Source organism: Schistocerca nitens, chromosome 4 (genome assembly GCF_023898315.1).
Source record: "Schistocerca nitens isolate TAMUIC-IGC-003100 chromosome 4, iqSchNite1.1, whole genome shotgun sequence".
NCBI classification, from domain to species: domain Eukaryota; kingdom Metazoa; phylum Arthropoda; class Insecta; order Orthoptera; family Acrididae; genus Schistocerca; species Schistocerca nitens.
Window position 1 is genome coordinate 435426973 of NC_064617.1, and position 25443 is coordinate 435452415.

The window sequence follows — 25443 nt, forward strand, 5'->3', positions numbered from 1 at the left end:
ATGCTTCGTGAACACAAATGGGAATCCCCGGAGGGAAGACGGCGCTCTTTCGTGGAAAACTATTGAGAAAATTAAGGGAACTGCATTTGAAGCTTACTGTAGAATGACCGTAATGCTGCCAACGAACGTTTCACCTAAGGATCACGTCGATCAGATAAGAGAAATCAGAGCTCGTATGGAGGTATAGACAGTTGTTCTTCGCTCGCTCTATCTGCGAGCACACTAGACTCGCATTCGGGAGGACGACGGTTCAATCCCCCGTCCGGCCATCCTGATTTAGGTTTTCCGTGATTTCCCTAAATCGCTCCAGACAAATGCCGGGATGGTTCCTTTCAAAGGGCACGGCCGACTTCCTTCCCCGTCCTTCCCTAATCCGATGAGACCGATGACCTCGCTGTCTGGTCTCCTTCCCCAAAACAACCAACCAATCCATCAGCGAGCGGAACGGGAAAGGAAATGACTATTAGCTGTAAAAGGTACCCTCCACCGCGCACCACACCGTGTTTTGCGGAATGTCTATATAGATGTAGAATACATTATGCGTGGTAGTGTGAGGCAGTAACAAAACTGAGACTAGAGATGCAAAACAGACGACGCAGTCTCCTGTGTACAGGTCACACGCAGAAAACAGTTTGCCTGGCTTACGTAAGAACTGTTGCACTATTTCAAATGGGACTATTCTGAACATTTTCCCTGCAGCCCAGAGTTAAGTTCAAGGTACTTAACTAGTTATACACATGAATTAGAGGCTTGGCTTCCAACACTGATTCCGAAGAGAACTTCTGGATATTTTATCGAGCTAGCTGGAGTCTCAGGCGGCTGAATTTTTAAGCAGAGGGAGTTTTTTAGCATGTTAAGAAATATAGCTAATGTTTCAATCTGATTTATATAGAGCAGTAATACAAAGGTGCACTTTCAAGATTTTTCTAGTAAATTTTCTTTAACTATTTGCAGCGCAACGGACGTTTCATTCTTCACAGCCATAGTGCATTCTCGCTCAGATTTGCCCTAAACTGCTTCCGAAATTCATGAAGCCCATTGGTGCTTAATTAAATGGAAAATAAACGTTTCAGACAAGATTTTGCACGTATTACGGGTCAGAAATAGTACGGTTTACTCATAGGACTAGTATCGAAGCCGATGTAGTGGTCTTTCGTTTCATTTGCACAATTTTATGTTGTGCATAGTGTGCGGTGGTGGTCTCCAATTTTTTCCCGTCCTTCCGGTCGATTCTTTCATTATGACATTGACTGGGACGCCGCTGGCCACTTACCAACGACGTTGAGGTTGAAGATGACCCAGTCGTCTGCTGCGGCGTCGGCGACGTTGTCCAGCCGCGCCGACGTGTCGGTCAGCCACAGCCTCGTGCTGGTGGAGAAGGCGGCCTCCGACTTGGACGTGTACGTCACCGGCACCGTCCACGTCGTCTCGTCGCTGGGATCAGCAGGCACCAGCCAACGGTTCTGTGGATGTCACGAGATACCGTTAGTTACGCTAAAACCCCACAGCAGAAACATTACACCTTCAAGAGCTTTTGGATCGGTACAGCTTAAAAAAAAAAAAGAAGAAGTAGCGCAGACGTAGTGCGATCAGATACCAAATAATTATTTAACTAAAAATAAATTTTTGATGTAAGACTTTGTTCAATCGGACTAAAAATGATAAAATAATTTCTCCCAGCCTTAACAGATTCCCGACCCCATAAGATAATCTTGAAAAATTTTGGTTGTGAATTTTTAATAGCTGTGGTAAACGTGGGACGTTATTCGTTATAAGTCTTACAAGTATTGTCGCAGCTACTAACAATTCACAAGTACGGATTTTCGGGACTATCTGTATGAAGTGGGAATCTGTATGGGGCTAGGAGAAATTATTTTATTTCTTCTATTCTTTTTAGTCCGATTTAAAAACATGTTATATTAAAAATTTATTTGTATTTATTAGGAAAGACAGGATAGGATACTTGGAGGAGCAAAATCCTCGAAACGTTTAATGAAACAAAAAAACTATGACTGCTGCATCCAGAATGTCTTATATGTCGATTGGTCTGGAAGATTGATTTCGACAGTACTGCTACTATACACCAGTGATGTTTATTGTGTTTATCTATGTAACTCAGTAAAAATTACTCCGAGATCGTCTAACTGTAGTCTTTTTTTGTTGTGACCTGCTTGCCAAATATTATTGCCTTCTGACTGTTCCTTCCGCTTATAACTAAGTTTAGTAAGACGAATGTAGTTTGCTGTAATTAAAAGCTGTGGCACGTGCATATGGTGCGCCCAAGGAAAGGTCATCCTTACTACGTCACTGTGTAAACGTGTGCAACTTGCAAGAAATGCCCACCTGCGTGACGACAGCGGAGCCGTCCGAGTAGTTCCTGGTGACGGTGATGATGGGGAAGCCGGCCTGCCGCGCCCACGGCAGCATCACCGATGACACGGTCGCGTCGGAAGGCAGATCCGACGAAGACGCCACAGCGTCCATCGCCGCGAACAGGATGTCATCCGTGGCGTTGCTGAACTGGCTGTGAGCAGTAGTGACGTTTTTAGCAACTATAAGTTAACAACTTTCAATTTCGTTCATGTAAGGTCCATATTTGTGTCTGGAAAAGAAAGAGTGTCAAATAGTAACCAGACGTATTGAGCACCACTTATTTTGCAAGCTTAATATACGCTTTCCCATCAAAAGTATCAGGACACTCCAGTGTAATGTGGAGTTGTCCGCTAGATGTCACCAGAGTTTAGGTCTAAACGGAGGAGAGGATACTATGATGCCAGTATAGAAGCAGTAACAGCAGAATGGGTCGGTTACGACAGCCCAATGACTTCGAAGGTGAACTAAACAGGATGTTAGCTGAGGAACAGTACAACGGGGACATTTCAACCCTCTAAAGCTGCACAAGTCGACTGTTGGTGATGTGTCTGTAAATGGAAACACGAAGAAACCAGCACCAGGCAGATCTCATGTACTGGTGGGCCATCGAGTATTGATGAGGGTGGTCGCAAAAAGTCGTGGGAAATCGGCGAAAGGAATCACTCGTGAGTTCCAAAGTACTACCTGAGCCGTGTGTCGGCTCTCAACATATATCGTGGGTGCAGAGAAGACGAGGGCTCTGGTGATAGAGCGCGTGGCTGCGTGACTGTGCCCAGTTGGGTACGCTGGCGACGTGTGTAAGTAGCCTGTTTAGGTTTTTATGTTGGTAACGTCACATAGCGCTCTGTATGAAGATCACTGACTGCTGTGTGCAGTTTGTGGCTGGTTTGCGTTGTTGGAGTTTGCTATTGTAGTGTTGGGCAGTTGGCTGTTAACAGCGCATAGCGTTGCGCAGTTGGAGGTGAGCCGCCGGCAGTGGTGGATGTGGGGAGAGAGATGGCAAGGGTATTGTTAGTCAGGGCCATTCTTTTGTAGGGATTTTTGAAAGTTAGATTGAGTTGCGCTAAAAATATTGTGTGTCAGCTTAGTGTTGATCAGAATAAGTAAACAGAGAAATGTCTGAGTACATTCAGTTCTGCTCAGCTGTTTGAAAATCAAATAATGCAAGAGGTTTATCAGCACAGTCATTCATAAATTTTTCTAAGGGGACGTTTCATACGTGTACACGGTCGGGTGTGAGGAACCTTTGCATCGGAGTTCACCTGCTGTTTCTCTGATAAACTGCAGGTTAAGATGGTTAAAGGTTTAGATGTTAATTGAAGAATTTTGGTTTGTGCAACCAGCGTCTTTTCTGCCTTGTGGCCTCCTGCGTTCGGGTTTCCTGTCCCTGTCGCCGGTGTATTTATAGACAGTGATTTTTCCGCTTCTTATTAGTACTTCCCGGTAGGAGGTGTATTTTTGGGCAGTGATTATTGTTTTAGATTACATTTTTTCTGCCTTGTGGCCTCCTGCGTTCGGATTTCCTGTCCCTGTCGCCGGTGTAATTATAGACAGTAATCTTTTGGCTTCTTATTAGTACTGCCTGGAAGGAAGTGTATTTTTGGGAAGGGATTATGGTTCCTGATTTGATTCCTCCTCCTCCCCTGGCCTCGCGTGAGGTCGATGTTATTGCTGAATGTGAGGCCTTGTGAGTCTAACAGTCCGCTTCTAGCCTGAGCGTCCTTCGGGAGACAATTGTGACCGCCCTTACACCCGGTCGGTTAATCCCAGGACATTTTGGTGGCAGGACACAGTATTAAAGTTGTTAGTTATTGTAAAATGTTAAATGGTTGTATTTTGCTCTGATTGTTTTTTTCTTTTTTGGCCACTGTTTAAAAAGGTTAAGTTTGCCTTTCATTGGTGGGTTTTTAAAATTACGTTGCTTTAAAATTGTTTGTTATTGTAAAAGATGAATCACTGTATCTTTATTTTGATTGTTATAATCTACTTGGCATCCTTTGAAAATACTAGTTGTGCCTCCCTGTTAGCGAGCCCTTGTAATTTAATATCTTGTTGTGCCAAAGTTTAAAAGAAGTTCACAAAAATGGTTCAAATGGCTCTGAGTACTATGCGACTTAACTTCTGAGGTCATCAGTCGCCTAGAACTTAGAACTAATTAAACCTAACTAACCTAAGGACATCACACACATCCATGCCCGAGGCAGGATTCGAACCTGCGACCGTAGCGGTCGCTCGGGTCCAGACTGTAGCGCCTAAAACCGCACGGCCACGCCGGCCGGCTAAAAGAAGTTGGCTCCCTACATGTTCGGTAGCGAGATTGTATGCAAATTGGTGGTTTTTGTTTCATTACTTGGAAAGTTTTAATTTTGTTATTAAATGCTTTATCAAAGACTGTTTTAAGTAAAATGGCTTGGCTATTAACGGTAAAGTTTTTAATTTCATTACTTGGAAAATTTTGATTTGTTATCAAATGTTTTATCAAAGTCGGTTTTTTAGGTAAAATGGATTAGCCGTTAACTGTAAAGTAAATTGTTTTGAAAAGGTACTCATGCCTACTAGCTTTTTGGATCTGTTCTTGGTCAAGTGGTAAAGAAATGACTTTTAATGGTTGAAGTAATCAATAAAGAAATTGTAAATTGCAACTCGACAGTAACCAACTAATTTTGGCCCCGTTTCCCAACTGGGGGTTTTCCTTGGTTAATCGTAACACCCGTCTCACTACCATGCGGTCCAGCTGGCATAGTGACCCTGCGTAGGGAGTTAAAAAGAATGTGGTACAGTGGTCGAGCAGCTCCTCATGAGGCACTCATTTCTGTAGTCAGTGCTACGCGATGCTGAAGTTGGTGTAAAGAGGGACACCACTGGACAGTGGGTAACTAGAAACGAGTGATTTGCAGTGATGAATCACGCTGTACCTCCGGCACTCTGATGGAATGGTTTAGGTTTGGCAAGTAGCTGGAGCACGTTATCTACCACCATGTGTAGCGCCAACAGTGACGCATATAGAAGATAGTGTTACGGTATGCTGGATACGGTGTGGTCCCCGTATAGCGCTTAAGAAGACGCTAAATACGGAAGAAAATGAACACATTTTTCAGCACTGTGTACTGTGTGCAACAGAGGTATTGTTCGCAAACGATACTTATAAGAAACTTCTTGGCAGATTAAAACTGTGTGCCGTACCGTAACTCGAACTCAGGACCTTTGCCTTTCGCGGGTAAGTGCGTTACCACAGTTTTAATCTGCCAGGAAGTTTCATATCAGCACACACTCCGCTGCAGAGTGAAAATCTTATTCTGGAAACATCCTCGAGGCTGTGGCTAAGCCATGTCTCCGCAATATCTTCTGTTCGAGGAGTGCTAGTTCTGCAGGGTTCGTAGGAGAGCTTCTGTGAAGTTTGGAAGGTAGGAGACGGGGTATTGTATTGTACTGTATGGAACTGGGGACCTAGAAACGATAGAGAGGCGTCCTCCCCACCGTAGCCCGCAGTGGTACACAACCCTACAACAGGCTACAGCAGTCCACTCACCCCACCGCCAACCCCACACCGAACCCAGGGTTATTGTGCGGTTCGGTCCCCAGTGGACACCCCGGGAACGTTTCACACCAGGCGAGTGTAACCCTAATGTTTGCGTGGTAGAGTAATTATGGTGTACGCCTACGTGGAAAATGTGTTTGCGCAGCAATCGCCGACATAGTGTAACTGAGGCGAAATAAGAGGAACCAGCCCGCATTCGAAAAGCCAGATGGAAAACCGCCTTAAAAACCATCCACAGACTGGCCGGCATACAGGACCTCGGCAGTAATCCGCGCGGCGGGTTCGTGCCGGGGACCGGCACGCCTTCCCACCCGGAAAGGAGACGAGGTACTGGCAGAAATACAGCTGTGGGGACGGGTCGCGTGAGTTGTGCTTCGGTAGCTCAGACGGTAGAGCACTTGAATGCGAAAGGTAAATAAGTTAGAATCTCGGTCCGGCACACAGTTTTAATCTGCTACGAAGTTTCATATCAGGGCACACTCCACTGCAGAGTCAAAATCTCATTCTGGATAATTGTGATATTAACATGACACTGCACTCTGTCATAAATCTACATCTGTGAGACAGTGGTTTGCGAACAGTAACATTCTTGAAATGGACTTCCCCTGCCCAGAGTCCCGACCTGAAGCGAATAAAACAGCCTTGGGATGAGTTACAGTGTCGACTTCGCTCTAGGCCCCATCCTCCAACATCACTAACTTCTCTGGTTTCGGCTCCTGTGGAGAAATGGGCTGCCGTTTCTCCACAGACATTCAGATACCTCATGAAAGTGTCCCCAGCAGAACTGAAGCCGTCACAGAGGTGAAGGGTAGACAATCCATATTAATGCCCACTAAGAGATGCCCGGATTCCTTTGACCAGACTGTGTATGTCTAGCACTTAGTGTGAAGAACCTGAAACTTGCAACCATCGAAAATATCGAATCGAGGATTTCGGCATACGATAGTACGCAGAGATGAGCTAATTTTGTTGGCTGCTCATACCAGACAGTAGGGCGAGCATTGTAAATGTGTTAAAAAGCGGTTACAATGATATAAGTGTTATTAATGTTGACATTAAAGCTTTTAACAGTGGTATCGGAAAAATGATACAAAATTACAAGGCCGCCGGAATCGGCTGTTGCGATCTAAACTCCGGCATCTGGGGCCTCAAGCCAGGGTTTGTCGGTATGTGCAGTAAGACGACAGACCTACGCCGATAAGATTAAACGTAAGTACTCATGACCCAATTTGATACGACAAAGATACAACAACGAATGTCGTAACTGGACCTACACGCTTACTTCTAGCATATCAGAATAAACCTCGGGAAAGTATTATAAACATATTTCCATACTCAAGCATTAGTGAACAGTTTTTGGGACAACAAGTAAAGAGTCAAGAGGCTCCAAACAATGACAGAGCCTGGCGCGAGCCGCACTGGGCAGTGCTTACACAACAGTCGATGCCGAACGCTCTGCCTTTCATTTTAGCTTTTCTCCTCATACATTTCTGCGAAACAGTTTAACGCCAATATTAACAATCATTATATCACTGTACCCGTCTTTTTAAGAGCTGTCGAAAGCAATTAAAATTGTATCGATTCATTTAAAAACTGTACTTCTTTCTGCATCTCGGCTGATACAAGAGTTGAGTCTAATAGACAAGCAACGAAATGACATGCCACTGGGCGTAATACCATAAGCGGGCAACCTGTTTTCGGTAGCTTGGACAGTTCACGAAATAAAGAGCGTAAAAGTTTTAGGCAAGTGACACTATCTATGTGTGTGCCACAGCATACAGATCGATAGGTTGTACAAAAAACTAGAATAGAAACATGCTCAAGCTGCCTCTTGCAGAAGCGGCAATAAATGATAGCAAGATCCATACAAAGTCTTTCCCCACTCAGCACAGACACAGATATACTCAAATGAATAAGCCAGCAACGAAAGAAGGTAATAGGCACACACAAGCAGACCCGCATGGACACACGAGAACCAAAAGGAACTAACTGTAGAACCGCTCCCCTCGCCATTCTCCAGTCGATTAGTCCATCTTGCCCCGCCCCTTCCCAGTATACTATATATCCAAAGAGTCATAAGATAGAGGCTTACGTAAGTGACATTGGAAACTGCACAATGTGAAACTAGTGAGCAGCACAATCAGTTGAGCGACAACTCCGGCACATGTTGTACGGTGACCAATACTTAAAAAAAGATAAACATCCAATAAAAAGTGCTTACAACTTAAAAATACCATAAACAACAAATCAAAATCTGCTTCACTGTTACGCTCCACATATTTATCGTATAACTCGATTCATGTATTACAAGCCATTGAGAATGCTTAAAAAATATAAGACACGAAAAACAATTATTTAAAAGTCCTTCATTCAGTAGCGAAGATGGACTTCCACAAAGAAAAAGTCGAACTGATAATAACGTAAATGATATCAGTTTACGTATTGGAGCTGCAAGTATTTGTTGTCTGTTTTTGATTTTTGTTTCAATTTTATTCTATGTAACCTTAGCCGAGAGAAAAATGGTAAAACTGAAATTCCGGTAAATTTGTTTTGTTTCTTCGATAAATCAAGTTACCTACAGTTTCCGGACTGAGTTAAGATCCGCAGTTGTTGAGTGTTTGAAACGAGGAAGTTTTAAAGAATGACGTGTTTACGTGAACCGCTATTTTCATGAACTTGTTCCGTGCAGCTGGGCTGTACTTTCCTTTTAGCTGTGTGAGTGTTCTGCCCCAGTTATTGATAGCGACTACGTTCAAAACAGAGTTGTGATGTTTTGCCAGCGATTTTATGTTTTAAATGTTCCTGGGTAAGGAAGTTCTGTTTAGCTTTGCAGTTATTTCCTGCTCATATCTGTCCAACAGATAAATATTGCAGTCTACTGTGCCCTGTTTTTTTGCTGTCTACTGTTCCGTGCTTTTTCGAATATTTAAATGCGTACCCGTTAATACGTACGTCTCTTTCTTACTAAACCGTCACATAAAGAAAATTTTGTTCACAATTTGCAAGAAAATTCTAATGTTCTATTACTGTAAGTACTTACTTCTGTAAAAGATAATTATGAAGGCCGTCGTAGAACGCATCAGTGCCAATAAAATGCTGCATCATCCTGATGATGGAACCACCTGTCAGAAACACACATTGTTAGATTTTTGTTCATTCGGAACTTGCATTACTGTTTTAAATAGGGTTTGAAAATAAAGAAAAAGGAACAAACGAAATAAAAGTTGTTTAGAACCACCGTAAGAAATATGGAGAATCCATAAACTAAATTGTGATTAAATGTTTACTGCCATCGGCATAATTTTTTACTTCCAGAGTCTGAAATATGAATATTATAATTAGGTAATATTAACGTATTTATCCTCAGAACTACGAATATACACTAAAGCAGTGGAGCAGGTGTCCTCAATTACGTCACATTACTCGTCTACAAACCTGACACCGTAGACACAACCGCTAATATACGCTCATGCGCTCGCGCAGCTGCTTTCAGAGTTGAAAGTACACTGCCCGACAGAAAAAGCTAAGCATCCGGAAAGGCAGATGGGAATTAAACTTCACAGGTTGAGAGGGTATGTGATGTTATTTCAGTGGTTACAACACCAAGTCAAATTTACAAACAACTTGTCAGTACGAGTCCCCTTATCAGTATGGCATTGCAGCCTTCTGGCGTGAAAGCATGCAGTGATTTGGTTGGGAAGGGTGTAAAGCCGTTGTATCCACTCCTAGGACAAGCTGGCCCATAATGGCTGCAACTGGTCCTTTATATCCCAGACACTGGAACTGGGACGGAGTTTACGTCCGAGCTGGTCCCTCACATTTTCTGTTGGAGACAGATCTGGCGATCTATCTGACTATGGGAGTACCTCAACGTGACGAAGACAGTTCATAGAGACCATGTGTTTGACGAGCCTTGTCCTGTGGACAAATGGCATCGCGATACTGCCACATGAGATGTAACACATGAGGATAGAAGACGTCCTTAACGTATCCTTCTGCTATCAGAATTCTCTCAAACACTGCCAGCTATGACCTGCAGTCACACCCGATAGCTCCCTATCCCATGATGCCAGGAGCAATACAGCTGTAACCCTCCAAAACATTGGAAGAATGTGACTTCTCTCCAAGTCGCCGCCATACTCGCAAATGGAGTAGTGCAGAACAGGGATTCATCACTGAACATAATGCAGTGCCATTCCGTGCCTCCCGGTCATGGTACCGTTCCACATACAGCCGTTTGTGTTGTGCTGTTAATTGCAGCCTACGCATGTCACTAATTCCCTAGTACAACTGCAGCTAGTCTTCGACCGTTGGTGTGGGATGGCACAGAATGTTGTAGGGAGTCCATAACGTTTTCTCGTATGGAAGGTGCAGATATGAAGGGCTTACGATGTGCTTGGGTGCGCAATAACCCACTTCTCCCTTGTGGTGGTCTGATGTGGTCTCGGAGCCTTGCGCGCGAATATGCCTACCTCATGTTCTCACACATTCACATCCGAATGTCCTGCAAATCTCGATACTGCACGACTCGGCCAGCCGGCCAAATGGAGACACACAATGAGGTCACTTCAAAACATTGTCAGGTGCTGATAATGCTGCCTCACACGAGTATGTGGCATTGGCGACTAGGGAAAGACAAGAATCAGCTGTAGAAGAGAATGCTCTTCAAGAAATCGTCCGTGTCCTACACAGTGATCACTAAATTTTTGACACTGTTCACATCCCTTATATTCTCTACCAAGCGTGGTAACAACGATGAAAACAAACAGCACTAACGCAGTCTGGTGGCCATTCTACCTGTCACAGAGAACTGTTGCTCTAAACATTAAAAGAAGTTTTCTGAATTTTTTTTATCTACAGTGACAAACTATTATCCACGGATATATAGAGAAGGCATCGAAATATATAAACATGGGGATAATTTTAACAGAAAAGAAGAAGCCACGAAAATTAGTGGTATATGGACAGTGGCGCTGCAAAATCGACAGATAAGATTTATCACTGACAGACGAGAATCAATAGTTAAATTTTATCTATACCGGCATTCATACCAAGACAGACATCGTTTGCGAACTTCAAACATTCAAGGAGAATTATAACGTCCATTGTGAGAATGCGTCTCAGTCATGGATCTTTCCCTGCCCACTTACATAGAATCGGCCTATCGAAGACACCCTACTGTCAATGTGAAGAGGAAACAATTGGTGATGTAAATCACATCTTGTTTCACTGTAGACGTTATGAGAAAGGCAGAGTTAACTTTTTAAATGAGCTCTTAAGACTTGGTCACTGCCTGCCGCTTTGCACGATCCCAATTCTCGGAGACACAACCAGAAGTACATACGATGCCATATCCCGGTTTCTAGCGAAAGAAGACATAAAAATCTAAAATGAATTGAACTCAACTAAAAAACTTAATTAACAAAATAAATTTTTAGCAGTCAACTGTGTTTTGTAATCTGATCACAATAATTTTGATCTGAAAACATATGAAAGTATGCCCTAAACAGTATGTATGACGAAGAAAAAATGTTACCTTGTTGTGTGTGTCAGTACATTTATTTGTGATGGCTAAAAATTTTGTATGCTAGTAGCCAATAAAAAAGGAAAAAAAACATAAAAAAACATTATTTTATCTCTGAGAATCAATATCTTTGATGATCAAGTGTAAACTAGACTACGCCCATTTTACATAGTATTTAAGCCACTCTCCACGTCCGACTCATCAGCTGGCAAGAGTCACTGTCTCCAGGAGTACCTATGTAGACGTCCAGCGCAGCTCTGGATGAAACATCAGGAACCGAAAAGTTTCTTGGATAACGGTCATACAGCCCGGAAGACTCACCAGTAAATAAGACATCCGGTCATGAAAGCCTTCGATGTTTGATCGGCAAGTATTGTCGGAGGTATTAGCTGAAGCGCGGCCTGAATCAATGAGAACAACGCCCTGGTCGAGGAACAAGCCCAGCGTTCCGTAGCTACAACGCGGACTGGCTAAGAAGCCTAAAAGAACAAATTTTGAGAGTACTCTGAACTTGTCGCAGACCTCCATCGAGGAAAGAAGACATTCCAATGGAGCCTCGACACTAAGTTCTATCAGAAGTTCTAGTTCAGCATTTAAAACAGGCGAAAATAATTTTGCGGCGCCAGCTTTTTTGTTATAACTGATCAGCAGATGCGGTTCTCAAAGTGATTTAAATCAATCTGCAGTTATTGTTAATCAACAGTTCTGTGCAAGATGCACATGTTTACGGGTGTAGGAAGCACTAACCCAAGAAACGGACTTCACTTGGCTTATTTGGGGGCTATAATCGTATTGTTTCCAAGCATACTGAAGTGTTTGATTTTATTGTGACTTCCTAACCTTCACATGTTTGAATTGATATCCCAGGCTCTTCTTTTCTGAAATTGCCGAGGACTGTGGGAAGAGCGACCTAGATGTTAACAGGAGAATGATAGCGTTGTATGTTGCCATTCCAGTGTTCGAATCCTAGAATATATCTGATTGTTACTGTATGGCCACAGGACAGTGATATTGCGTATCATACATGTGATTTTCCTACCTGGTCTCACTGGTCAATGTGAAGCTCGCGTCCGTTACCAAAAGCTAATGAGCTAAAGTAAATGTGTAGAAATTTGATCTGAGTCTGTGATCAACTGTCCATTCATCAAAAGTAGTGAAATTATACGTCGCGCAGAAGAATCAATGTGTCGCAAAAATCTGAAGTGTGTGTATTGCTCCAAGGACGCCCTTTCAAGATTACGAACACCTACTGAAAGGAATAATATTATTACCAACTTAAACAATAAATATTGTAGTAAGATAGATGTTGACTGGTAACAAATACCTTAATAAAGACGTATACCTTTATAATAGATGTTGATATCAGAATCCTCGCTGGTGATGGGTGGTGCTGAAGGATCTTCATCGTAGGCAATTCCTCGGCCAAGCAAGGTTGAAACCACGAACGCTTCGTCAATTCGCCACGTGGGCTCCACCTGGTAATAAATAAGAGAGCCTTTCAGCTAACAGTGGCACAACCAGAGGCAGAGTAAAATGGATATTCAAATGGTCAAATGATTCTAAGCACTATGGGACTTAACATCTGAGGTCATCAATCCCCTAGACTTAGAACTAATTAAACCTAAATAACCTAAGGACATCACACACATCCATGCCCGAGGCAGGATTCGAACCTGCAACCGTAGCAGCAGCGCGGTTCCGGACTGAAGCGCCTAGAACCCTCAGCCACAGCGGCCTGCAAAATGGATATTATCTACGCAGTTAAAGTATTTGTATTATGTTAATCGACTCTTTCCTTTTGTACTGCTTCCTTGATACCACTGTGACAATATAAAATGAAAATTACATTCGATCCCTCAGACAGTACTGGTACTGGGACAAGAGCGCTTACAATTTGCGAAGTTTATATGGCACGAGCATTTTTCAGCGTGAATCACATCATAATAAGTAAATTAGAATGTTATGCCTCAGACGTAGTAGCAAAACAGATAATGTTTTTTAACAGGGAACACAGCATGTCGCTACGTACATCCAATACATTAAACCATCAACAATCATTCGTGGTGTCTCCCAAGGTTGTATAATAGGCCCATTGCTCTTTCTTGTGCATATTAGAGGGTTGTAAGACAAGGTGCTATGTATATTTTGTCTGCAGATAAATATTGAGATAAACAGCAAGTAAAATTCAGTTTTAAAGAGATTATGATGATGACGTTTAATCTGTGGGGCGCTCAAGTCCCAATTTTTTTTCACAGTCTAATTTTTACATAGTCCAATCTAGTCACTGTCACGAATGATGATGATGAGATGATGAGGGCAAGTCAAACACCTAGTTTTAAAAAGAGCTACGAACGAAAATATATAGAACCTTGTTAAATGATTGTAGGATATTCAGCGTAATTAAACTTTAAAAATTTCATTACGCGCGGTGCTGAACATGGAATATGTATCAAATAAAAGAATGTGGGTTGACAGCGTTAAATTATCGAGATTACAGATTGATGAGTCCAGCTGGGAGTAGCATTTAAGAGAACTGCTAAATCGCACAAACAACTCAGTACGTGTAGACGTTATGTAAGTAAGTGATCTAAAATTTAAAAAGCTAGCACACTTTGCCTATTTTCATTCCATAATGTCTTGTATGTCACATTTTAGGGTAACTTTTCTAGTCAATTTAAAGTTTTTCGAATTAATTTTAATGTGGATTCAAAAACGTTCTGCTCAACTTGTTCAAGGAACTGAGTACCCTAACTACAGATTCTCAGAGTATTTATTACTTGATGAACTTTTTTATATATATTTCTCTTTTTTTCAACCGATAGTTCATTTCACGATTTCTACTCTTGGAATAAGAACAATCTGCATAAAAGCTTAAAGCCACTAAATTTCTTCCAGAACGGAAGGAAATTGTACATAGTTAGTAATTTCATTCTAACATGCAGCTCAAAGATTATTTTATGTAACTAAATAAAGTAGACGACGGTGGTAGGCAGCAACTGACATGTAGGCAGCAACTGACCATGTCATACATCTTCTGTGCAGCACTTTCTGGCAACGCGTCTCATATCACCTCTCTATTCCGTTATCCTTGAAGTATCCAAAAGCGCTGTCCAGGTGCCAAAACGCAATCCTTACCCGCTGAAATATCGCTGACGTGAACGGTCATATCTCGAAACTCATAAGACAGCCATTTGTTTCTTGCTATCAGTGAGGTTTTCGAAAACATTATAGCACTATCTCCACTTCTATCAGTTTGATACGCTTACCAAACAGGTAAATAGCTGCAATTTTGCACGACTGTCCAGAAGTTCGATGATTCTTGTAGCATTCACCACCAAAGGGTCTTATACAGACCACGAAACACACAACGGCGGAACACTCTCTCTCGAGATGGTGTTGGGACTGGAATTCTTCTAATTATTATAAATTATATAGCTGTGGTATGCAATCAACATAAATGCTAACTTTATATACGCGACGTACACTTTCGTTTGAACATCCGATTATCGTCACAGAGACAAAGCAAAAGTAGTCTGTGAAGCTAAAAGTCTCTTACTTGTGTTAAAAATACACATATCTGGAACTCAATTGCACTAAGTCGCAAGCACATACGCCCTAGGAATCCCAGTCAGCCATCATTCTAAATAAAACAGAAATCTAGCATTCTCAATGTACATTCGGGAGTGACAGTGAACTAACACCCAAAATAGCCACTGAAAACAGTTTTCGCACAAGCGAAGGAATATCCCTCCGTTCACTATTAGAAGAACGTAAAGAACTGTTGTATAATGGCATGAGAAAGGAATTGGCAGAACTCCTGTTAACAGCACCCTTTTTACAGTACAGTATTGTTCAAGAAATTGTATCTAAAAACTGGAGGCCAGGACGTTGGGATCACAGATTTACTTCAAACTTTGTACACCTTAACAGGCCATTAAAACAACGTAATGTGCAAGTAGTAAAGTGCACTACTCTGGCAATGCCGAGAAAATCGTAAGAGAAGTTTTACGCGTAAATTCTGTGGCTGCTATATCTGTGAGTAGGCATCGCACGTTAGCGTTCATGGTGGTCAGATGGCTATAGTTCGAGCTTCCTAAGACAAACTTGTCTGAGGTAAGGCTTCGACTCTCGCTCATACTACTACATCTACATCTAGATCATACTCCACAAGCCACCTAATGGTGTATGGCGGTGGGTACTTTCGGTACCACTATCTGATCCCTCCAACCCTGTTCCACTCGCGAGTAGTGCGTGGGAAGAATGACTGTCGGTAAGCCTCTGTATTGGCTCTAATTTCTCGAATTTTCTCCTAACGCTTTTCTAACACGGCTATTAAACCATGGTGGATCATTCCCACACTATAAAACCTTACTCGGAACTTACTTGTATAGGACATATTGAGCGATGCATTTGAATTTTTTTCCATTTTTTCTCCACATGTTCGTCCTCATCACCGAATATTAGATGCTGACTGCTGCGATATTCTGAAATTTGTATCCTGTCACCGTTGCTGAGCAAATATATCTTCCTACCTTTCTAAACATTCCTTGCAGGAACCGTCGTCATAGATGCTGTCAAAGCCTTATGATCACTGATACCTTCCTCTACGTTAACTGATTCGATAAATTCAGGTCTGTTTCTTGCCAGGAGGTCTAAGACGTTACGCTCACGAGTTGGTTCTCTATCTGCTCATGGTAATTTTCGGACAAGGCATCCAGAACAATGCCACACGATTCCCTGTCTCTGGCACCAGTTTTGATGACATAACACTCCCAATCTATACCTGGAAAGTTGAAGTCACCGCTATTACAACGGCATTATCGGGAAAATTACTAATGATATTCTACAAGCTCTGTCTGAAGCGCTCTACAACTACAGATCCTGAGCGAGGTGGTCTATAAAAGCATCCGATCACCATTTTTGACCGGTCTTTGATACTCAATTTCACTCAGATTAATTCACATTCGGAATCCGTGATAACCCCGCTAGATTTTATCGAATTTTTTACTGCAATAAATACGCCGCCACCATTGGCGACTAACCTATCCTTATGATAAACATTCCAGTCAGAACGTAGGACTTCGTTGTCATTGACGTCTGACTTCGACCACCTTTCTGTTCCCAAATCTATTTATGCATTATAACCTTCAATAAGCGATACTAATTCTGGGACCATTCCTTGGATGCTCCTGCAGTTTACTAATCATTTTAATCTTTTCTATCTCTGATCTGCGAGGACCAAGATTCTCTGAGGTCACTGTGGCTGATTTAATAGGCAAATAGTGTTTGCTCCCAAGGAAGGGATCCTCTAACCTAAAAAAGCCCCATGTGCACGCCACACGTACTCCGCTACCCTAGCAGCCGCTTCCTGTGTGTAGAGCACACCTGAACTATTAAGGGGAACCCTACAGTTCTGCACCCGAGGTTGAGAAATTCGCATCCGTTACCGTCGCAGAGTCGTCTGAGCCTTTGGTTTAGACATTCCACTCTGCTCCATACCATGAGTACAATGCTACAAATAGACTGCTTAGCCTGCACCCCGCGTGTGTTGCTAGTTGCCTTCACCAAATCAGCCAGCCGCCGAAAGGAGCCGAAGATGGTCTCAGAACCGAAGCGGCAGGCGTCATTCGTGCCGACATGTGCCACTATACGCAGCCGATTGCACCCAGTGCGCTCGATAGCCGCCGACATGACCTCCTCCACATCACGGATGAGACCTCCCGGCAAACATACCGAATGCACACTGGAATTCTTTCTCGCCTTGCCTGCTATCTCCCTGAGGGGCTCCATCACCCACCTAACATTGGAGCTCCCAATGACTAGCCTACCCACCCTCTGTACTTGTCCGGACTGGGCAGGAAAATCGACCGCTGGCCCAACAGGAGAGGCATCCCGTGCTGGCTCAGTTATCGTCAACACTGGGAAGCACCTCGTACCTGTTTCTAAGACGTAGGGAGCCAGCCGCACTGCCTACTCCCTCTTTCGCCTTCCGCCCAGTGACACGCGAACCCACCACTGTCTACCACCCACTCTGGAAGCCGCAGTGGCGCCCGGGCCACCAGAGGATTCCAGTGACACCAAAGGTGTCGCAGGTCTCATCGTTGGCGCCCCGACGTCACTGCAACTTCCAGCATTTGCTAGAAGCATTTGCGACGGTAGCCAACGCAGCTTCCAGCTGTTTACAGACAGTAGCCAACTCTCCTTGTGTCCGCTCACAACAAGCACAGACCGTAGCCATATCGTACTGTGTATAAAATAGATATCAGGTCTGAAATGGCGCTACTGAGTTTGAAAATATACCAAAGGAGAATAAAGTAACACTAAAAGTTTGTGTGCAGATTTCTCAATGAACTCTGAGACCGCAAGCTAATGAACAGAAATAAATTTCTCTAAACGGAAAATTTACACTAGGAAGCCACCCTACACAAGGATATTCACAAGACTTACGCAAAAACAAAATCTACGATTAATTTTCTAACCACTAGTCTACACAGTAAAATACACACGTTCAGTTCACTTTGCAGAACCACCTGAACAAAAAACAAAGACAATGGTTTGTGGGGCAGTAACATTCCTGAAATGGATTGACGTATTCAGAGTCCCAACCTCAATCCTATCTGAAACCTCTGAGATGTGCATCGACTTCTTCTGGGTCCCAGCGTCCATCAGCACTTTCTCCGATTTCCACTCTTCAGGAAGAATAACCATCCATTCACCAACAGACATTTAGACAAATCATTGAAAGAGTCCCAACCACAGTCCCTGTCGTCATATTATTATCCACTGATAGGTGTCCGGATATTTTTCATCAGATAATGCATATTTTCATACATATTCAGTAAGGTCTGAGACATGCAAAACACTAAATATGCTACTTGTATTAATGTACGTATCACCGACATAAAGACACGCCTTTAGTTTTTCGCTGAGCAGAAACTGTAACATGAACCATTTTTGTTGTCAACTTACGACTGCAGAACCGAAGCTTTCGAAGAACGTGGCGAAACCTTCACTAAGCCAAAGCACGGACCACCAGTTGGGGCTGACCAGGTCGCCGAACCACTGATGAGACACCTCGTGCTGGATGACGGTCAGCACCTGTTCCTTAGCCGCCTCCGAGGTGTAGTTGTCCAGGGCCAGCAGGTACCCCTGTCTGTACAAATAATTTAATGGCTTTCAAGGCACCGCTGAGGCAAACGTAAAGTATGTGTGCTTGAAAACATGATGCTTAGGTACTAGGCATTTTTCATAGCCACATCACATACTGCGTACTGCTGTGTGGCAGCACCTCTCAAGCAAAAAGAGTGTTGAAGTGGCAGAAGAAGGCAGGGAAATGTATAGCAGGTCTTTAATAAACCGTGTGTCCTGTAGAACACTTTTCAAGAAAGTGAGTGTAACAACGACAGTCCCATCACTGTTCACTCTACACAAATGAATATCAGAAGAGCTGCATATAAAGGCAATCAATTCGTTATTATATTTCATATACAAAGAAATGGTTGACAAAGACGCATCATTTCTGTATATAGCTTATTAAAAGTCTTCGGGAATGTTGTGTAAAATTGGCTTAACAATGATTATGAAAAAAACACCTCACGTTTTAACTTCTACCAGTCATTGAAAATAAAAAATATCGATCAAGGACTGAAATGCCATATTTTTATTTAATGAACGATTGCGGAATTCCCATTAAGACAATCATGTCTAGTTTTGGTTAACTTCTAGTCTTTGTTGTGTTTGTACACATATCAGTATCTTTTAATTTATCTCTATTACTATGTTATAATACACTCCTGGAAATTGAAATAAGAACACCGTGAATTCATTGTCCCAGGAAGGGGAAACTTTATTGACACATTCCTGGGGTCAGATACATCACATGATCACACTGACAGAACCACAGGCACATAGACACAGGCAACAGAGCATGCACAATGTCGGCACTAGTACAGTGTATATCCACCTTTCGCAGCAATGCAGGCTGCTATTCTCCCATGGAGACGATCGTAGAGATGCTGGATGTAGTCCTGTGGAACGGCTTGCCATGCCGTTTCCACCTGGCGCCTCAGTTGGACCAGCGTTCGTGCTGGACGTGCAGACCGCGTGAGACGACGCTTCATCCAGTCCCAAACATGCTCAATGGGGGACAGATCCGGAGATCTTGCTGGCCAGGGTAGTTGACTTACACCTTCTAGAGCACGTTGGGTGGCACGGGATACATGCGGACGTGCATTGTCCTGTTGGAACAGCAAGTTCCCTTGCCGGTCTAGGAATGGTAGAACGATGGGTTCGATGACGGTTTGGATGTACCGTGCACTATTCAGTGTCCCCTCGACGATCACCAGTGGTGTACGGCCAGTGTAGGAGATCGCTCCCCACACCATGATGCCGGGTGTGGGCCCTGTGTGCCTCGGTCGTATGCAGTCCTGATTGTGGCGCTCACCTGCACGGCGCCAAACACGCATACGACCATCATTGGCACCAAGGCAGAAGCGACTCTCATCGCTGAAGACGACACGTCTCCATTCGTCCCTCCATTCACGCCTGTCGCGACACCACTGGAGGCGGGCTGCACGATGTTGGGGCGTGAGCGGAAGACGGCCTAACGGTGTGCGGGACCGTAGCCCAGCTTCATGGAGACGGTTGCGAATGGTCCTCGCCGATACCCCAGGAGCAACAGTGTCCCTAATTTGCTGGGAAGTGGCGGTGCGGTCCCCTACGGCACTGCGTAGGATCTTACGGTCTTGGCGTGCATCCGTGCGTCGCTGCGGTCCGGTCCCAGGTCGACGGGCACGTGCACCTTCCGCCGACCACTGGCGACAACATCGATGTACTGTGGAGACCTCACGCCCCACGTGTTGAGCAATTCGGCGGTACGTCCACCCGGCCTCCCGCATGCCCACTATACGCCCTCGCTCAAAGTCCGTCAGCTGCACATACGGTTCACGTCCACGCTGTCGCGGCATGCTACCAGTGTTAAAGACTGCGATGGAGCTCCGTATGCCACGGCAAACTGGCTGACACTGGGTGCACAAATGCTGCGCAGCTAGCGCCATTCGACGGCCAACACCGCGGTTCCTGGTGTGTCCGCTGTGCCGTGCGTGTGATCATTGCTTGTACAGCCCTCTCGCAGTGTCCGGAGCAAGTATGGTGGGTCTGACACACCGGTGTCAATGTGTTCTTTTTTCCATTTCCAGGAGTGTATTATGGTTCAAATGGCTCTGAGCACTATGGGACTTAACTGCTGAGGTCATCAGTCCCCTAGAACTAAGAACTACTTAAACCTAACTAACCTAAGGACATCACACACATCCATGCCCGAGGCAGGATTCGAACCTGCGACCGTAGTGGTCGCGCGGTTCCAGACTGTAGTGCCTAGAACCCCTCGGCTACTACGGCCGGCTACAATATTATGATGTGTTTTGTTGTGTATTATTACTTTTTACTGTCACAACATGAATAGCATGTCATATGCTCGATCATGGCAAAAAAGAATTTCATTTTTTTTTTAATTCTAACTTCGAGGCATGAGCAGTTGGACTGCTGTGGTAACACGTCGGTCGCTCATAGTTAAAAGCATACGAACAATATCTTCACGAAATATGTAGTTCGCAGTAGAATCACAGTTACCTGTCTGAAGCTTGTCTCACTGAAGATAGCTCACTGCTTCCAACTAGAGCTAAATAAGAATGACAGAATCGTTTCTCAACTAATCTGCGCAAGTAACTGAGTGATCTGTAAAGCTGAAAACGTAGTTTCACAAAATTTGTTCATAATCATATTACCACCACCATCAGTAAATAAAGAGCCATTCAGTTCAAAAGCCGCCCGGGGTGGCCGAGCGGTTCAAGGCGCTACAGTCTGGAACCGTGCGACCGCTACGGTCGCAGGTTCGCATCCTGCCTCGGGCATGGATGTGTGAGCTGCCCTTAGCTTAGTTAGGTTTAAGTAGTTCTAAGCTCTAGGGGACTGATGACCTAAGAAGTTAAGTCCCGTAGTGCTCAGAGCCATTTGAACCATTTTGAATTCAGTTCAAAAATTCGAATCATACAGATGACTTGTTGCCCATGACAGCAACACGTAGGTGTAAGTTGTATTTTCATGAAATGCACGAGATAGTCAAAAAATTTTGATTCGCTGTCAAAATTAAATGAACTGATAATCCTCTGGTACTCATGAAAGAGGACAACGCAATATCACCGGGTGTTTGGCCCTCGTCAATTCTAAACCCCTGTTTTTCTTTTGATAGCGAAAGTAGTTTTACTGGAAAGTTTGCGGGCGGTAGCTATTACCGTTAGACAGAGGGTGACTGATGAGTACAGAGTAATGGGGACTGGTGTCAAATATGTTTTTGCGTCAGTGTCTCTACATCAATCTCAAATAACAAAATTTATTTATAAGATGAAACTTCGACAGCTGGCTCATTGCAGTGGTAAAACTTACACGTACAACTGAAATTAATTTATGTGGCAGCAAAAATTAAACTACTTTAAACGTTAATTATAATTAATTTACAAGTTAACAAAACTTAAACTGCTTAACTCAAACGAATACCGAAGATAGGGAACAGGATTAATCCGCTGAACTACAGGCGCATATCGCTAAAGTCGATTTGCGGTGGGACTTTAGAACACATACTGTGCTCGAATGTTATGGGTTACCTCGAAAAGAATGATTTATTGACAAATAGCCAACACGGGTTCAGAAAACATCGTTCTTGTGAAACTCAAATAGCTCTTTTTTCTCACGGAGTAATGAATGCTATCGAGAAGGGATGACAAATTGATGCCGTGTTCTTAGATTTCCAAAAGGCTTTTGACACTGTTCCTCCCAAGCGACTTCTAATCAAAATCGTGCCTATGAAGTATTGCCTCAGTTGTGTGACTGGAATCGTGATTTCCTGTCAGGAAGGTTACAATTAGTAGTAAGTCATCGAATAAAACAGTAATATCGAGCGTTCCCCAAGGAAGTGTTGTAGGTCCTCTGCTGTCGCTGTTCCTGATATACATAAACGGCTTAGCAGACAATATGAGAAGCCCTCTTAGATTGTTTGCAGATGATGCTGTCTTTTAACGTCTTATAAAGTCATCAGATGATCAAAACAAATTGCAAAACGATTTAGACAAAATACACTCCTGGAAATGGAAAAAAGAACACATTGACACCGGTGTGTCAGACCCACCATACTTGCTCCGGACACTGCGAGAGGGCTGTACAAGCAATGATCACACGCACGGCACAGCGGACACACCAGGAACCGCGGTGTTGGCCGTCGAATGGCGCTAGCTGCGCAGCATTTGTGCACCGCCGCCGTCAGTGTCAGCCAGTTTGCCGTGGCATACGGAGCTCCATCGCAGTCTTTAACACTGGTAGCATGCCGCGACAGCGTGGACGTGAACCGTATGTGCAGTTGACGGACTTTGAGCGAGGGCGTATAGTGGGCATGCGGGAGGCCGGGTGGACGTACCGCCGAATTGCTCAACACGTGGGGCGTGAGGTCTCCACAGTACATCGATGTTGTCGCCAGTGGTCGGCGGAAGGTGCACGTGCCCGTCGACCTGGGACCGGACCGCAGCGACGCACGGATGCACGCCAAGACCGTAGGATCCTACGCAGTGCCGTAGGGGACCGCACCGCCACTTCCCAGCAAATTAGGGACACTGTTGCTCCTGGGGTATCGGCTAGGACCATTCGCAACCGTCTCCATGAAGCTGGGCTACGGTCCCGCACACCGTTAGGCCGTCTTCCGCTCACGCCCCAACATCGTGCAGCCCGCCTCCAGTGGTGTCGCGACAGGCGTGAATGGAGGGACGAATGGAGACGTGTCGTCTTCAGCGATGAGAGTCGCTTCTGCCTTGGTGCCAATGATGGTCGTATGCGTGTTTGGCGCCGTGCAGGTGAGCGCCACAATCAGGACTGCATACGACCGAGGCACACAGGGCCCACACCCGGCATCATGGTGTGGGGAGCGATCTCCTACCCTGGCCAGCAAGATCTCCGGATCTGTCCCCCATTGAGCATGTTTGGGACTGGATGAAGCGTCGTCTCACGCGGTCTGCACGTCCAGCACGAACGCTGGTCCAACTGAGGCGCCAGGTGGAAATGGCATGGCAAGCCGTTCCACAGGACTACATCCAGCATCTCTACGATCGTCTCCATGGGAGAATAGCAGCCTGCATTGCTGCGAAAGGTGGATATACACTGTACTAGTGCCGACATTGTGCATGCTCTGTTGCCTGTGTCTATGTGCCTGTGGTTCTGTCAGTGTGATCATGTGATGTATCTGACCCCAGGAATGTGTCAATAAAGTTTCCCCTTCCTGGGACAATGAATTCACGGTGTTCTTATTTCAATTTCCAGGAGTGTATCTGTGTGGTGCGAAGAGTGGCAATTGACGCTAAATAATTAAAAGTGCGAAGTCATTCACATGAGTACTAAAACGAATTCGCTAAATTTCGGTTACAGGATAAAACACACAAATCTAAAGGATTTAAATTTAACTAAATACTCAGGGCTTATATCTATGAGTAACTTAAATTGGAGCCAACACACAGATAATGTAGTGAAGAAAGCAAACCAAAGACTGCGATTTATTGATAGCAAACAGACGGTTTACACGTCGCTTGTACGCCCTCTTCTCGGGTACTGCTGTGCGGTGTGGGACCTGCATCAGATAGGATGGACGGAGGACATCGAGAAAGTTCAAAGAAGAGCAGCTCCTTTGGTATTGTCACGAAATAGGGCCGAGAGTGGCACGGACATTGTACGCGAATTGGGGTGGTAATCATTAAAACAAAGGCGTTTTTCTTAGCGGCAGGATCTTCTCATGAAATTCGAATCACCAGCTTTGTCCTCAGAGGATGATAATATTTTGCTGACGCCACTTACACACGGAGGAAAGATCATCATAATAAAAACAGAGACACCAGAGCAAGCACGGAAAGACTTAAGTGTTCGTTCTTTCAGCACGCTGTTCGAGAGTGGAACGGTAGAGAAATGACTAGAAAGTGATTCCATGAACCCTCTGCCAGGCACTTCATCGTAGGTTGCAGAATAATAATGTAAATGAGACTTAAATTTATGAATTTATTTTATTTGTTTCTATACATTTAGCAGAAGTTAATCAAAACGAATAAACCATACACGATATTCGAGTAAGTTCTTTAAATTTCAGGTGATGACAAGAAAATTGAATGTAAGGGATTTTGGAAAACAATCAAGGTCGACTTCTGGATGGTAGGTAGTTATATGCCAAGCTAGGAAAATCAAAGGCGGCGGTTCGGTCACTGCTCGTCGTAGGTTTTTGTCTACGACTTATCAATCGTTTAAATTCTGTAGCTCTTTGATAATGTGAAAAATATCGCTTTGCACGGTGGTTCGGAGTCCAGGTCGAACTGTAGGTCCCCTACAACTGGCTGGACAAGTCACTTCAAAGGGCGGAGAAAGGTGAGGGCACCTCCAACAGAACTAAACCTAGTAAAGTACTGTAGTGATCAAACCAACTAACCCGCCGTTATAGGTGTCACTGAATGTATCTACGTGAAATCTATTTTTTCAGATCTTCAGCGTTAATTAATGTCACATCATCCTATAACTTCTAATCAGCACTTGCCACATGATCCTTTCCTCACCGATTCTGTGGCGTATCTCATTTCTCGCCTTATCAGTCCATTTAATTTACAAATATGTCTCAAGCTAATCCCGATTTTTTATACTAACAGACTTCTTTTAAGGAGGAATGGTCTGTTTGGCAGTGCTAGTCTATTTCTTATGCCCTCCTCCTCAACTGCCAAGTGTTATTTCGCCTCCAAGGTTGCAGAATTTTTTTACCGGGTCTATTGCATGGTCCCCACTTCAGATTTTAAGTTTGTGAATAACGTATTTTATGCTGTTCCTCAATACTTTCGTCTTTCTTTAATACACCGTTAATCCATATTCTGTGTTCAGTTCATTCCATGAAATAGATTCTGCAATTTTTACCCACTATTGTAGAGGACAGCAATGTCAT

At 44.0% G+C, this 25443-nt stretch overlaps 1 protein-coding gene across 1 annotated transcript in view; it reads right to left on the reverse strand.

The window, feature by feature from the left end:
- Nucleotides 1–25443, reverse strand: part of LOC126253287 (aminopeptidase N-like) — a 210371-nt gene that overhangs the window by 115801 nt on the left and 69127 nt on the right. Inside the window, exons 7-11 of the mRNA XM_049954513.1 lie at nt 18405–18588; nt 12778–12910; nt 8952–9033; nt 2344–2524; nt 1274–1463 (exon numbers count right to left, since the gene is read on the reverse strand). Coding sequence (XP_049810470.1) covers nt 1274–1463; nt 2344–2524; nt 8952–9033; nt 12778–12910; nt 18405–18588 — 770 coding nt within the window. The remainder of the gene's footprint in view (nt 1–1273; nt 1464–2343; nt 2525–8951; nt 9034–12777; nt 12911–18404; nt 18589–25443) is intronic.